This window comes from Salmo salar, chromosome 10 (genome assembly GCF_965601325.2).
Source record: "Salmo salar chromosome 10, fSalSal1, whole genome shotgun sequence".
NCBI classification, from domain to species: Eukaryota; Metazoa; Chordata; class Actinopteri; order Salmoniformes; family Salmonidae; genus Salmo; species Salmo salar.
This window is the reverse complement of record NC_138300.1, coordinates 61,562,375-61,575,383: the sequence shown is the minus strand read 5'-3', so window position 1 is coordinate 61,575,383 and position 13,009 is coordinate 61,562,375. Positions and strand designations below refer to the sequence as shown.

The window sequence follows — 13,009 nt, the reverse complement described above, 5'->3', positions numbered from 1 at the left end:
GTTGGGGCTAGGGGGCAGTATTGAGAATTTTGAAAAAAATATGTGCCCATTTTTAACTGCCTCCTACACCAACTCAGAAGCTAGGATATGCATATTATTAACAGATTTGGATGGAAAACACTCTGAATTTTCTCAAACTGTTTGAATGGTGTCTGTAAGTATAACAAAACTCATATGGCAGGCAAAAACCTGAGAAAAATACAACCAGGAAATGAGAATTTTGTGGCTGTACTATTTTCGAGTCATTGCTAATAGATCACACAGTGACAAAGGATTCATTTCGCACTTCCTACGGCTTCCACTAGATGTCAACGATCTTTATAAAGTTGTTTGAAGCGTCTATGATGAACAGAGACCGGATGACAAGGAAGAGAAGTTGACGTCCCTGGGATGTCCTCACTTCATTATTGCGCATTCATGTGAGGCGAGACATTTTTCAAAAACGTTTTTCAAGACACAGGAGAGGTCGGGTTGAAACATTACTGATGTTTCACGTTAAAAATGGCCCTAAAGATTGATGCTAAACAACGTTTGACATGTTTGAACGAACGTAAATAGATAATTTTTTACAACTTTTCGTCGTGACTCCCCCCCTACTTTTGAGTAGCCTACCGAAGCGCTAACAACATGGAACAACTTGGAGTTATTTGGACATAAATTATGAACTTTGTCGAAAGAAACCACATTTGTTGTGGACCTGGGATTCCTGGAAGTGCCAATGGATGAAGATAATCAAAGGTAAGGGATTATTGACAATAGTATTATTGATATTAGATGGTTACAAGATGGTGCTAACCTGTATATCCTAGCCTATTGTTCTTAGCACAGCACCCCGTTTATTGCAAAGTGTGATTTCCCAGTAAAGTTATTTTGAAATCTGGCAATGCAGTAGCATTTACGAAATGTTAAACTATAATTCTTTGAATGACAACATTATAATTTACCAATGTTTTCGAATAGTAATTTTGTAAATTGTAACGTTGATTCACCGGAAGCATTTGAGGGGAAAAAAATTCTGAATTTCACCGCTACTGTAAAATGCTGTTTTTGGATATAAATATGAACTTGATGGAACAAAAAATGCATGTATTGTATAACATAATGTCCTAGGAGTGTCATCTGAGGAAGATTGTCAAAGGTTAGTGCATCATTTTAGCTGGTTATCTGCTTTTGGTGACGCCTGTCTTTGAATTGACAAAACATTACACACAGCTATTTTCAATGTACTCTCCTAACATAACCTAACTTTATGCTTTCGCCGTAAAGCCTCTTTGAAATCGGACAATGTGGTTGGATTTAGGAGATGTTTATCTTTCAAATGGTGAAAAATAGTTGATTGTTTGAGAAATTGAAATTATTAGATTCTTGCAGTTTTGAATTTCTCGCCATGGTCTCTTGACAATAAATCCCAATACCGGGATCAGATCCCCAACAGGTTTTAAAGTAAGTTATGAGCACTTCACACGCCACGCGTGTGAAGTGCTCCCCTTTGGACGACCCTTTTGTTACGTTACAGCCTTTAAAATATATTAAATACCAAAAAATCCTCAGCAATCTAGACACAATATCCCATAATGACAAATTGAAAACAGGTTTACAGAAATGTTTGCAAATGTATTAAAACAGGGGTTCCCTGTAGCTCAGTTGGTAGAGCATGGTGTTTGCGGGTTCGATTCCCATGGGGGGCCAGCACAGAAGAAAAAAAAAATGTATGAAATGCATGCATTCACTACTGGTCTCCACACCACTGTGATCTCTATAGTGGTCCACTGGTCTCCACACCACTGTGATCTATATAGTGGTGTTGGCTGGTCTCCACACCACTGTGATCTATATAGTGATGTTGGCTGGTCTCCACACCACTGTGATCTATATAGTAGTATGATAGGTGCAGTGTAATGTGTTGTTTTACAGGGTCAGCCACAGTTGTATGTCCCTCCCTGGAAATCATTATGGGTTTAAATGCCTTGCTCAAGGTCACATCAACAGATTGTTCAGCTTGTTCCGCTCCGGTATTCAAACCAGGGACCTTTCGTTGACCGGCCCAGTGCTCTAACCACTAGGCTGCTGCACTTTGGTTGACATATTTAAAGCTGTTCAGGCAGAAACAATAGTGAATAGTGAATAGTTCGGATTGTTGGGTCAGGTTGTAAAAACAAGTCTCATCTAGGATTCAATCTAGCAACCTTGTCTAAGTCCGGGATTCAATCTAGCAACCTTGTCTAAGTCCGGGATTCAATCTAGCAACCTTGTCTAAGTCTGGGATTCAATCTAGCAACCTTGTCCAAGTCTGGGATTCAATCTAGCAACCTTGTCCAAGTCTGGGATTCAATCTAGCAACCTTGTCCAAGTCTGGGATTCAATCTAGCAACCTTGTCCAAGTCTGGGATTCAATCTAGCAACCTTGTCCAAGTCTGGGATTCAATCTAGCAACCTTGTCTAAGCCCGGGATTCAATCTAGCAAACTTGTCGAAGTCTGGGGTTCAATCTAGCAAACTTGTCGAAGTCTGTGATTCAAACCCATCATGGGTTTTAAAAGGCACATGTTTCCGCGTTAGGGGAGATCCTATTCCCGGTAAACACTGTCGGCCCAATCAGAACCTTTAAAAAACACCTAGAACCTCAACCTGAGATCGGATTGAATCCCAGTGGATCGAGGGGTGTGGTCTAACGGGGTGTGTGTGTGTGTGTTCTCTTGGCAGGCTGGTGAAATGGATCGAGGGGTGTGTGTGTGACGACCCGTTCCTGAACCCAGAGCTGATGAGGGCCAACCCCTGGGTGGAGAAAGGCAAATGTGTGATCCTCTAACGGACGCACACACGGATACACACACAACACTGAGACACACACACACACACAAAGTTATCCCGTCCTATTTATTTGTACATCCATGTCTATGGTTTTAGTTGAAAGTAGTCCCCTTCCTTCCTGTGAGCAGCATGTCCTGCATTGAAAGTAGTCCCCTTCCTTCCTATGAGCAGAATGTCCTGCATTGAAAGTAGCTCCCTTCCTTTGTTAAAAGAACCAGATTGATTTTAGTTAACAACAAACTCACTTTTTATTGGCTTTTTACCCCACTGTCAATCAGAATACACTGTTTTTATTGGCTGTTTCTACTGTCAATCAGAATACAAATGATTTTATTGGCTGTTTCTACTGTCAATCAGAATACAAACGTTTTTATTGGCTGTTTCCACTGTCAATCAAACATAATAAAGAGGTGGTTTGACAGATTGACTCGTGGTCATTTACATACTAACATTCTAACGTGTGTGTGTGTGTGTGTTATAGCAGTTCTCTGATGTAGATGTTGCGTCGCACGGCGTTGGACACGCCCTCGTTGAAACGGAACCACACGTCACTGTTGCCAACCGCTGTCCCCATGGCAACCTCCACACACACCTCCCCTAGTGACAGACGGAGAGAGAGACAGTTTATGGTTAAAACACACACAGATACAGACATATGAACAATGTTCCCTCATCAGCCCCCAGACTGCCCCGTGTCTCCCCCCCGGGGACTGAGACAGTAATATCAGCCCCCAGACTGCCCCGTGTCTCCCTCCCCCGGGGACTGAGACAGTAATATCAGCCCCCAGAAGATAAGAACCAGCCTGACCTTCCTAAAGCAGAGTGGTCACGTCCATCTCCAAGACATTCCTAGTCCATCAACTGGTTGTTGTATAGGCTTACATTTTTTTTTAAAGCCATTTAAAAAAAACTAATCTGAGCGGGTAGATCTCGGCTTGTGTTTGGACCCAGAAAGTAATCGTGAACCGTTACCGCCGTTCTAGAGTTTTCTCTTGTTAACACTATCAACGTGTCCCTTTACTGTGGCTGTTGTGATCGAATCAACACGATATTAGACACTTTCAATGCAACATACCGAAACAAAACGAACTACGCAAGAGAGTTTGTTGTAGGCAGAACGCATCGGAGTAGGATTCTATTGCATTGACACGCACTACTCAGCTCGTACACAGACCGGTGCGCCATAACCAATCAGAGCTGCAGTAGGCCTATATGCAAATAGACCATTGCCATATATGGATCTGTGCCCTTCACTTTGAACTGGACTGTGTTTACAGCATGAGCGGTCGTGAGTAGATGCACTGGACTGTGTTTACAGCATGAGCGGTCGTGAGTAGATGCACTGGACTGTGTTTACAGCATGAGCGGTCGTGAGTAGATGCACTGGACTGTGTTTACAGCATGAGCGGTCGTGAGTAGATGCACTTGTTTTGAGATCAAATCGAGAGCTGCATGTAGCCACGTGTGCATATTGTTAATATCCTTTTCTAGTTAGTGAGTTATTAGCCAAGTTATAGATCATTTGTAGTCAGCAATGGGGGATTGATTGCAGGTAACAATACAATAAATGTATTGTTACCTGTAGCAGAGACGCTACGTTAAATGTGTTGTTACCTGAATCACAGATGCTACGTTAAATGTGTTGTTACCTGTAGCAGAGATGCTACGTTAAATGTAATGTTACCTGTAGCAGAGACGCTACGTTAAATGTATTGTTACCTGTAGCAGAGACGCTACGTTAAATGTATTGTTACCTGAATCACAGATGCTACGTTAAATGTGTTGTTACCTGTAGCAGAGATGCTACGTTAAATGTATTATTGTTACCTGTAGCAGAGATGCTACGTTAAATGTATTGTTACCTGTAGCAGAGATGCTACGTTAAATGTATTGTTACCTGTAGCAGAGATGCTACGTTAAATGTAATGTTACCTGTAGCAGAGATGCTACGTTAAATGTATTGTTACCTGTAGCAGAGATGCTACGTTAAATGTATTGTTACCTGAATCACAGATGCTACGTTAAATGTGTTGTTACCTGGATCAGAGATGCTACGTTAAATGTAATGTTACCTGGATCAGAGATGCTACGTTAAATGTAATGTTACCTGGATCAGAGATGCTACGTTAAATGTATTGTTACCTCTAGCAGAGATGCTACGTTAAATGTAATGTTACCTCTAGCAGAGATGCTACGTTAAATGTAATGTTACCTGTAGCAGAGACCACCTGTGGTTTCTCCTTGGGGGCGACGGCTCGGCCAAAGAAATCCACCTCCGGCTGCAACACAGACGACATTTTAGTAATTTAACAGCGCTCTTATCCAGTCATTAACCTGGTTTCAGAGTCTAATACACACCATCTGTCATTAACCTGGTTTCAGAGTCTAATACACAGCATTAACCTGGTTTCAGAGTCTAATACACACCATTAACCTGGTTTCAGAGACTAATACACACCAATAACCTGGTTTCAGAGTCTAATACACACCATTAACCTGGTTTCAGAGACTAATACACACCATCTGTCATTAACCTGGTTTCAGAGACTAATACACACCATCTGTCATTAACCTGGTTTCAGAGACTAATACACACCATCTGTCATTAACCTGGTTTCAGAGACTAATACACACCATCTGTCATTAACCTGGTTTCAGAGACTAATACACACCATCTGTCATTAACCTGGTTTCAGAGTCTAATACACACCATCTGTCATTAACCTGGTTTCAGAGTCTAATACACACCATCTGTTATTAACCTGGTTTCAGAGTCTAATACACAGCATCTGTCATTAACCTGGTTTCAGAGTCTAATACACACCATCTGTCATTAACCTGATTTCAGAGTCTAATACACACCATCTGTCATTAACCTGGTTTCAGAGTCTAATACACACCATTAACCTGGTTTCAGAGTCTAATACACACCATTAACCTGGTTTCAGAGTCTAATACACACCATTAACCTGGTTTCAGAGTCTAATACACACCATCTGTCATTAACCTGGTTTCAGAGCTCCTGGGATCTGGGCTCATCACCCTCTCTCTCTCCATCCCTCCATCTGTCTCTCCCTCCATCTGTCTCTCCCTCCATCTGTCTCTCCCTCCATCTGTCTCTCCCTCTCTGTCTCTCCCTCTCCGTCCCTCTCTCTTCCCCTCCGTCCCTCCCTCAGTCTCTCCCTCCCATCCCTCCCTCAGTCTCTCCCTCCCTCTCTCTCTCTCCCTCCCCCTCTCCCTCTCTGTCGTGATTCTCTCCTTCCTTGAGATTAGCTTTGTCCTCCTAGATATACCACATTAACACCACTCCATTCTGTTAAATCCACGAGGAAGTGAACCAGTGCACATTTCAGAAAAATGTATCTTTATTTTATCTTTATGGATGTTTATTAATCAAGTGAGAAGTTAAAAACAAATAGATAAGAGCCTTGGGGTGAAGGCTAGATGGAGAGATACTGGAGAGAGAGAGAGAGAGAGGGAGACAGATGGAGATAAACTGGAGAGAGAGAAAGAGGTACAGAGATAATTACATAAAACACCAAATATTGTCTGACTGACTATCTGACTGTGAGTGACAGAGTGACAGAGTGACAGAGTGACAGAGTGAGTGAGTGACAGAGTGAGTGAGTGACAGAGTGAGTGAGTGACAGAGTGAGTGTATGACTGGCTGAATATCAGTCTGACTGACTGTCTGTGTGACTATCTGACTGTCTGGCTGAGTATCTGACTGACTGCCAGTCTGAGTGAGTGAGTGAGTGAGGAGTGAGTGAGTGAGTGAGTGAGTGGTGAGTGAGTGCCAGTCTGAGTGAGTGAGTGAGTGAGTGACTGCCAGTCTGAGTGAGTGAGTGAGTGACTGCCAGTCTGAGTGAGTGAGTGAGTGAGTGAGTGACTGCCAGTCTGAGTGAGTGAGTGAGTGACTGCCAGTCTGAGTGAGTGAGTGAGTGACAGAGTGAGTGACAGACTGATTATATGACTGACTGAATATCAGTCTGACTGACTGACTCACTGAGTGACTGTGAGTGTCTGAGTGACTGTCTGAGTGACTGTCTGAGTATCTGACTGACTGTCTCACTGTCTGAGTGACTGAGTGACTGAGTGACTGAGTGACTGAGTGACTGAGTGTCTGAGTGTCTGAGTGTCTGAGTGTCTGAGTGACTGAGTGTCTGAGTGTCTGAGTGACTGACAGTGAGTGACTGTCTGACTGTGAGTGTCTGACTGTGAGTGTCTGTGACTGACTGAGTGACTGTCTGAGTGACTGACTGAGTGACTGTCTGAGTGACTGTCTGAGTGACTGTGACTGTCTGAGTGACTGTGACTGTCTGAGTGACTGACTGACAGTGAGTGACTGACAGACAGTGAGTGACTGACAGACAGTGAGTGACTGACAGACAGTGAGTGACTGACAGACAGTGAGTGACTGACAGACAGTGAGTGACTGACAGTCTGAGTGACTGATTTGCTGTATTCACAAAGAATAGCTGAACAGCTTCTACCCCCCCAAGCCTCCACATTGACTCTGTACCGGTACCCCCTGTATATAGCCTCCACATTGACTCTGTACCGGTACCCCCTGTATATAGCCTCCACATTGACTCTGTACCGGTACCCTTGTATATAGCCTCGCTATTGTTATTTTACTGCTGCTCTTTATTACTTACTTGTTACTTGTATACTTATCAGGATTGAAAAAAACCTGCATTCTTGGTTAGGGCCTGTAAATCAGCATTTCACTGTGAGGTCTACACCTGTTGTATTGATCTAGGATCAGATCCACCACTTTCCAAATAAAGGTGTGTGAATACCGTGTGTGTGTGTGTGTGTGTGAATACCGTGTGGGTGTGTGAATACCGTGGGTGTGTGAATACCGTGGGTGTGTGAATACCGTGTGTTCTCACCCTGATCTCGACTACAGTGTTCCTCAGGATGTTCTCCAGCCTCTGCTGGTGGTTCCTGACGGACGACGTCGTCACCACCTTAGGCTGCTTCACCTTCTCCTCCTGAGACAGACAGACAGACAGACAGACAGACAGACAGACAGACAGACAGACAGACAGACAGACAGACAGACAGAAAAAACATGATTTGAATCCACACTCTGGTACCCCCCCTACACACCATGATCCATTCTCTATAATCTAACACTCTGGTACCCCCCTACACACCATGATCCATTCTCTATAATCTAACACTCTGGTACCCCCCCTACACACCATGATCCATTCTCTATAATCTAACACTCTGGTACCCCCCCTACACACCATGATCCATTCTCTATAATCTAACACTCTGGTACCCCCCTACACACCATGATCCATTCTCTATAATCTAATACTCTGATACCCCCCTATGTGTGTGTGTGTGTGTGTGTGTGTGTGTGTGTCTGACCGTGTGTGTGTGTCTGACCATGTGTGTGTGTGTGTCTGACCGTGTGTGTGTGTGTGTGTGTAACTGACCGTGTGTGTGTCTGACCGTGTGTGTGTTTGTGTGTGTGTGTGTGTAACTGACCGTGTGCGGGTTGCGTAGCTGCATCAGTGATTCTGCTCTCCTCATCCTCTCCTGGTCAGTCTCTCTGCTGATCGTCTGTTTGGTCTGGTAGGTCAGCTGTCTGCGGGGGGGCAAGCCTGGGAAACACACCACCTGCTCCACGCGCCTACACACACACACACACACACGTGGTCAGGGCCCCGTGTGTGTGTGCGTTAGGTGTGTGTGTTGTGCGTTAGGTGTGTGTGCGCGCGCGTTAGGTGTGTGTGTGTGTGTGTGTGTGTGTGTGTGTGTGTGTGCGTTAGGTGTGTGTGTGTGTTACTCACGGCTCCAGAACGTAGACGTATTGTCCATCAGGCGTTCTGTCCTGTCTGTACGAGAGGTTGTAGGAGATCATGGTGTCGATCAGATCGACCAGCTGCTGTTTCTCTCTGTCGCTGAACAGCTGAGGGTTCACCTGGACAAACAGGAAACACATTACTACCCACTTCCTGTTATTCACCACCTAACCCCCCCCAGAGAGGACCAGCTGGGGGTTCACCTGGACAAACAGGAAACACGTTACTACCCACTTCCTGTTATTCACCACCTAACTCCCCCCTGGAGAGGACCAGCTGGGGGTTCACCTGGACAAACAGGAACTTGTTACTACCCACTTCCTGTTATTCACCACCTAACTCCCCCTCTGGAGAGGACCAGCTGGGGGTTCACCTGGACAAACAGGAACATGTTACTAACCACTTCCTGTTATTCACCAGAAGCCACGGATTTCCAGGTAACATCCGCACCGAGCTAAAGGCTAGAGCTGCCGCTTTCAAGGAGCGGGAGACTAATCCCGACGCTTCTAAGAAATCCCTCTATGCCCTCAGATGAACCCTCAAACAAGCAAAGCATCAATACAGGACTAAGATTGAATCCTACTACACCGGCTCTGACGCTCGTCGGATGTGGCAGGGCTAGCAAACTATTACGGACTAAAAAGGGAAACCCACCCGCGAGCTGCCCAGTGACGCGAGCCCTACCAGACGAGCTAAATGCCATTTATGCTCGCTTCGAGGCAAGCAACACTGAAGCATGCACGACAGCACCAGCTGTTCTGGATGACTGTGTGGTAAACGCTCACAGTAGCCGATGTGAGCAAGACCTTTAAACAAGTCAACATTCACAAAGCCGCAGGGCCAGCATGCGCTGAACAACTGGCAAGTGTCTTCACTGACATTTTCAACCTCTCCCTGACTGAGTCTGTAATACCAACATGTTTCAAGCAGACCACCATAGTCCCTGTGCCCAAGGAAGCGAAGGTAACCTGCCTAAATGACTACCGACCAGTAGCACTCACGTCGGTAGCCATGAAGTGCTTTGAAAGTCAGGTCATAGCTCACAACACCATCATCCCGGAAACTCTACACCCATTTCAAATCGCATATCACCCCAACAGATCCACAGATGAAGCAATTTCAAATCGCACTCCACACTGGCCTTTCCCACCTGGACAAAAGGAACACCTATGTGAGAATAATATTAATTGGCTACAGCTCAGCGTTCAACACCATAGTGCCCACAAAGCTCATCACTAAGCTAAGGACCCTGGGACTAAACACCTCCCTCTGTAACTGGATCCTGGACTTCCTGACGGGACGCCCCCGGGTGGTATGGGTAGGCAACAAGAGATCTGCCCTGCTGATCCTCAACACTGGAGCTCCCCAGAGGTGCGTGCTCAGTCCCCTCCTGTACTCCCTGTTCACCCACGACTGCATGGCCAGGCACGACTCCAACACCATCATTAAGTTTGCTGACAACGACAACAGTGGTAGGTCTGATCACCGACAACGATGAGACAGCCTATAGGGAGGAGGTCAGAGACCTGGCAGTGTGGTGCCAGAATAACAACCTCTCCCTCAACGCGATCAAGACAAAGGAGCTGATCGTGGACTACAGGAAAAGGAGGACCGAGCACGCCCCCATTCTCATCGACGGGGCTGTAGTGGAGCAGGTTGAGAGCTTCAAGTTCCTCGGTGTCCACATCACCAACAAACTATCATGGTCCAAGCACAACATGACAGTCGTGAAGCAAGACAACACCTAATCCCCCTCAGGAGACTGAAAAGATTTGACATGGGCCCCCAGATCATCAAAAAGTTTTACAGCTGCACCATCGAGAGCATCCTGACCGGCTGCATCACCGCCCGGTATGGAAACTGCTCAGCCTCCGACCGCAAGGCGCTACAGAGGGTAGTGCGTACGGCCCAGTACATCACTGGGGCCAAGCTTCCTGCCATCCAGGACCTCTACAGCAGGCGGTGTCAGAGGAAGGCCCTAAAAATTGTCAAAGACCCCAGCCACCCCAGTCATAGACTGTTCTCTCTGCTACCGCACGACAAGCGGTACCGGAGCGCCAAGTCTAGGACCAAAAGGCTTCTCAACAGTTTTTACCCCCAAGCCATAAGACTCCTGAACAATGAATTGTTTAGGACAGATATAATCCACTATGTGTGTGTGTGTGTGTGTGTGTGTGTGTGTGTGTGTACCTACAGGTCGTAGTTTAGGACAGATGATTTCCAGCAGGAGAGACAGAATGTCCAGACTGAGACTGAGCTCACTGATTCTGGTCCTGATGCATGCTGGGACTTCAGACAACATGGCCGCCAGAGCGTTCCTGCTGGCTGAGGTCTTAGTTAGAGCCTGGAGAGAGAGGAGAGGAGAGAAGAGAGGAGAGAGAAGAGGACAAGAGCAGAGACGGGGAAGAGAGAAGAGAGGGGGAAAGAGAGGAGAGGACAAGAGGAGAGAGGGGGAAGAGAGGGGGAAGAGAGGAGGAAGAGAGGACGAAGAGAGGACGAAGAGAGGGGGAAGAGAGGGGGAAGAGAGGGGGAAGAGAGGGGGAAGAGAGGGGGGCGAGAGGGGGAAGAGAGGGGGGCGAGAGGAGAGGGGGGCGAGAGGAGAGGAGGAAGAGAGGAGAGAGGGGGACAAGAGGAGAGAGGGGGAAGAGAGGAGGAAGAGGAGGAAGAGAGGAGGACGTGAGGAGGAAGAGAGGAGAGAAGAGAGGAGGAGAGGGAGAAGAGAGGGGGACGAGAGGAGGAGAGGAAGAGAGGAGAGAGGGGGACAAGAGGAGAGAGGGGGACAAGAGGAGAGAGGGGGACAAGAGGAGAGAGGGGGACAAGAGGAGAGAGGGGGAAGAGAGGAGGGGGAAGAGAGGAGGGGGAAGAGAGGAGGGGGAAGAGAGGAGGGGGAAGAGAGGAGGGGGAAGAGAGGAGGAAGAGAAGGGGAAGAGAGGGGGAAGAGAGGGGGACAAGAGGAAGAGAGGAAGAGAGGAAGAGAGGAAGAGAGAAGAGAGGAAGAGAGAAGTGTATTATTATAGAGAGTTATGGCTGAAATTACAGAGGTTCTAGAACAGACCCTTGAGGAACATCATCATAGTTTAGGACAGATGTTATGCAGTGTGTGTGTGTGTGTGTGTGTGTGTGTGTGTGTGTGTGTGTGTGTGTGTGTGTGTGTGTGTGTGTGTGTGTCTACCTCATACTGGCTGTGGGGGTAGTTGATGCGGGGGACGTGTGTGTGAGCAAACAGGAAGTGGAAAGCAACAGGGAGGAAGGGCTGGTATCGAAGCAGAGAGAAGTTTTGTCCTTGCAGCATGGCCTGGGTCAACCCGTCTGAGAAGCCCAGCCAATCCAGAGCCTCACACACTCCGCCAAGACTGGGGTCCTTCACACGCATAGACAGGAAGTTATCATAGAGACCCTGGGAACAGAGAGAGAGACAGGAAGTTATCATAGAGACCCTGGGAACAGAGAGAGAGACAGAGAGACAGACAGAGAGAGATAAAGACAGGAGAGAGAGATAGACAGGAGAGAGAGATAAAGACAGAGGGAGACAGAGAGAGAGAGAGGGAGATAAAGACAGAGGAGGGAGGCAGAGAGAGAGAGAGAGAGAGAGATAAAGACAGAGGAGGGAGACAGAGAGAGAGAGAGAGAGAGAGAGAGATAAAGACAGAGGAGGGAGACAGAGAGAGAGAGAGAGAGAGAGATAAAGACAGAGGAGGGAGACAGAGAGAGAGAGATAAAGACAGGAGAGAGAGATAGACAGGAGAGAGAGATAAAGACAGAGGGAGACAGAGAGAGAGAGAGGGAGATAAAGACAGAGGAGGGAGGCAGAGAGAGAGAGAGAGAGAGAGAGAGAGATAAAGACAGAGGAGGGAGACAGAGAGAGAGAGAGAGAGAGATAAAGACAGAGGAGGGAGACAGAGAGAGAGAGAGAGAGAGAGATAAAGACAGAGGAGGGAGACAGAGAGAGAGAGATAAAGACAGGAGAGAGAGATAGACAGGAGAGAGAGATAAAGACAGAGGGAGACAGAGAGAGAGAGAGGGAGATAAAGACAGAGGAGGGAGGCAGAGAGAGAGAGAGAGAGAGATAAAGACAGAGGAGGGAGACAGAGAGAGAGAGAGAGAGAGAGAGAGATAAAGACAGAGGAGGGAGACAGAGAGAGAGAGAGAGAGAGAGAGTAAAGACAGAGGAGGGAGACAGAGAGAGAGAGATAAAGACAGAGGAGGGAGACAGAGAGAGAGAGATAAAGACAGGAGAGAGAGATAAAGACAGAGGGAGACAGAGAGAGAGAGAGGGAGATAAAGACAGAGGAGGGAGGCAGAGAGAGAGAGAGAGAGAGAGATAAAGACAGAGGAGGGAGACAGAGAGAGAGAGAGAGTGTCCTGCCGCGCGCGCTG

The 13,009-nt window shown here is 46.8% G+C and overlaps 1 protein-coding gene across 1 annotated transcript in view; it reads right to left on the bottom strand.

Moving 5' to 3' along the window:
- Window positions 1–3,033: 3,033 nt before the first annotated feature.
- Window positions 3,034–13,009, bottom strand: part of LOC106589977 (chromosome transmission fidelity protein 18 homolog) — a 45,913-nt gene continuing 35,937 nt past the window's right edge. Inside the window, exons 17-23 of the mRNA XM_082957111.1 lie at window positions 11,805–12,029; window positions 10,827–10,976; window positions 8,621–8,751; window positions 8,316–8,460; window positions 7,706–7,807; window positions 5,023–5,089; window positions 3,034–3,407 (exon numbers count right to left, since the gene is read on the bottom strand). Coding sequence (XP_082813237.1) covers window positions 3,286–3,407; window positions 5,023–5,089; window positions 7,706–7,807; window positions 8,316–8,460; window positions 8,621–8,751; window positions 10,827–10,976; window positions 11,805–12,029 — 942 coding nt within the window. The 3' untranslated portion in view covers window positions 3,034–3,285. The remainder of the gene's footprint in view (window positions 3,408–5,022; window positions 5,090–7,705; window positions 7,808–8,315; window positions 8,461–8,620; window positions 8,752–10,826; window positions 10,977–11,804; window positions 12,030–13,009) is intronic.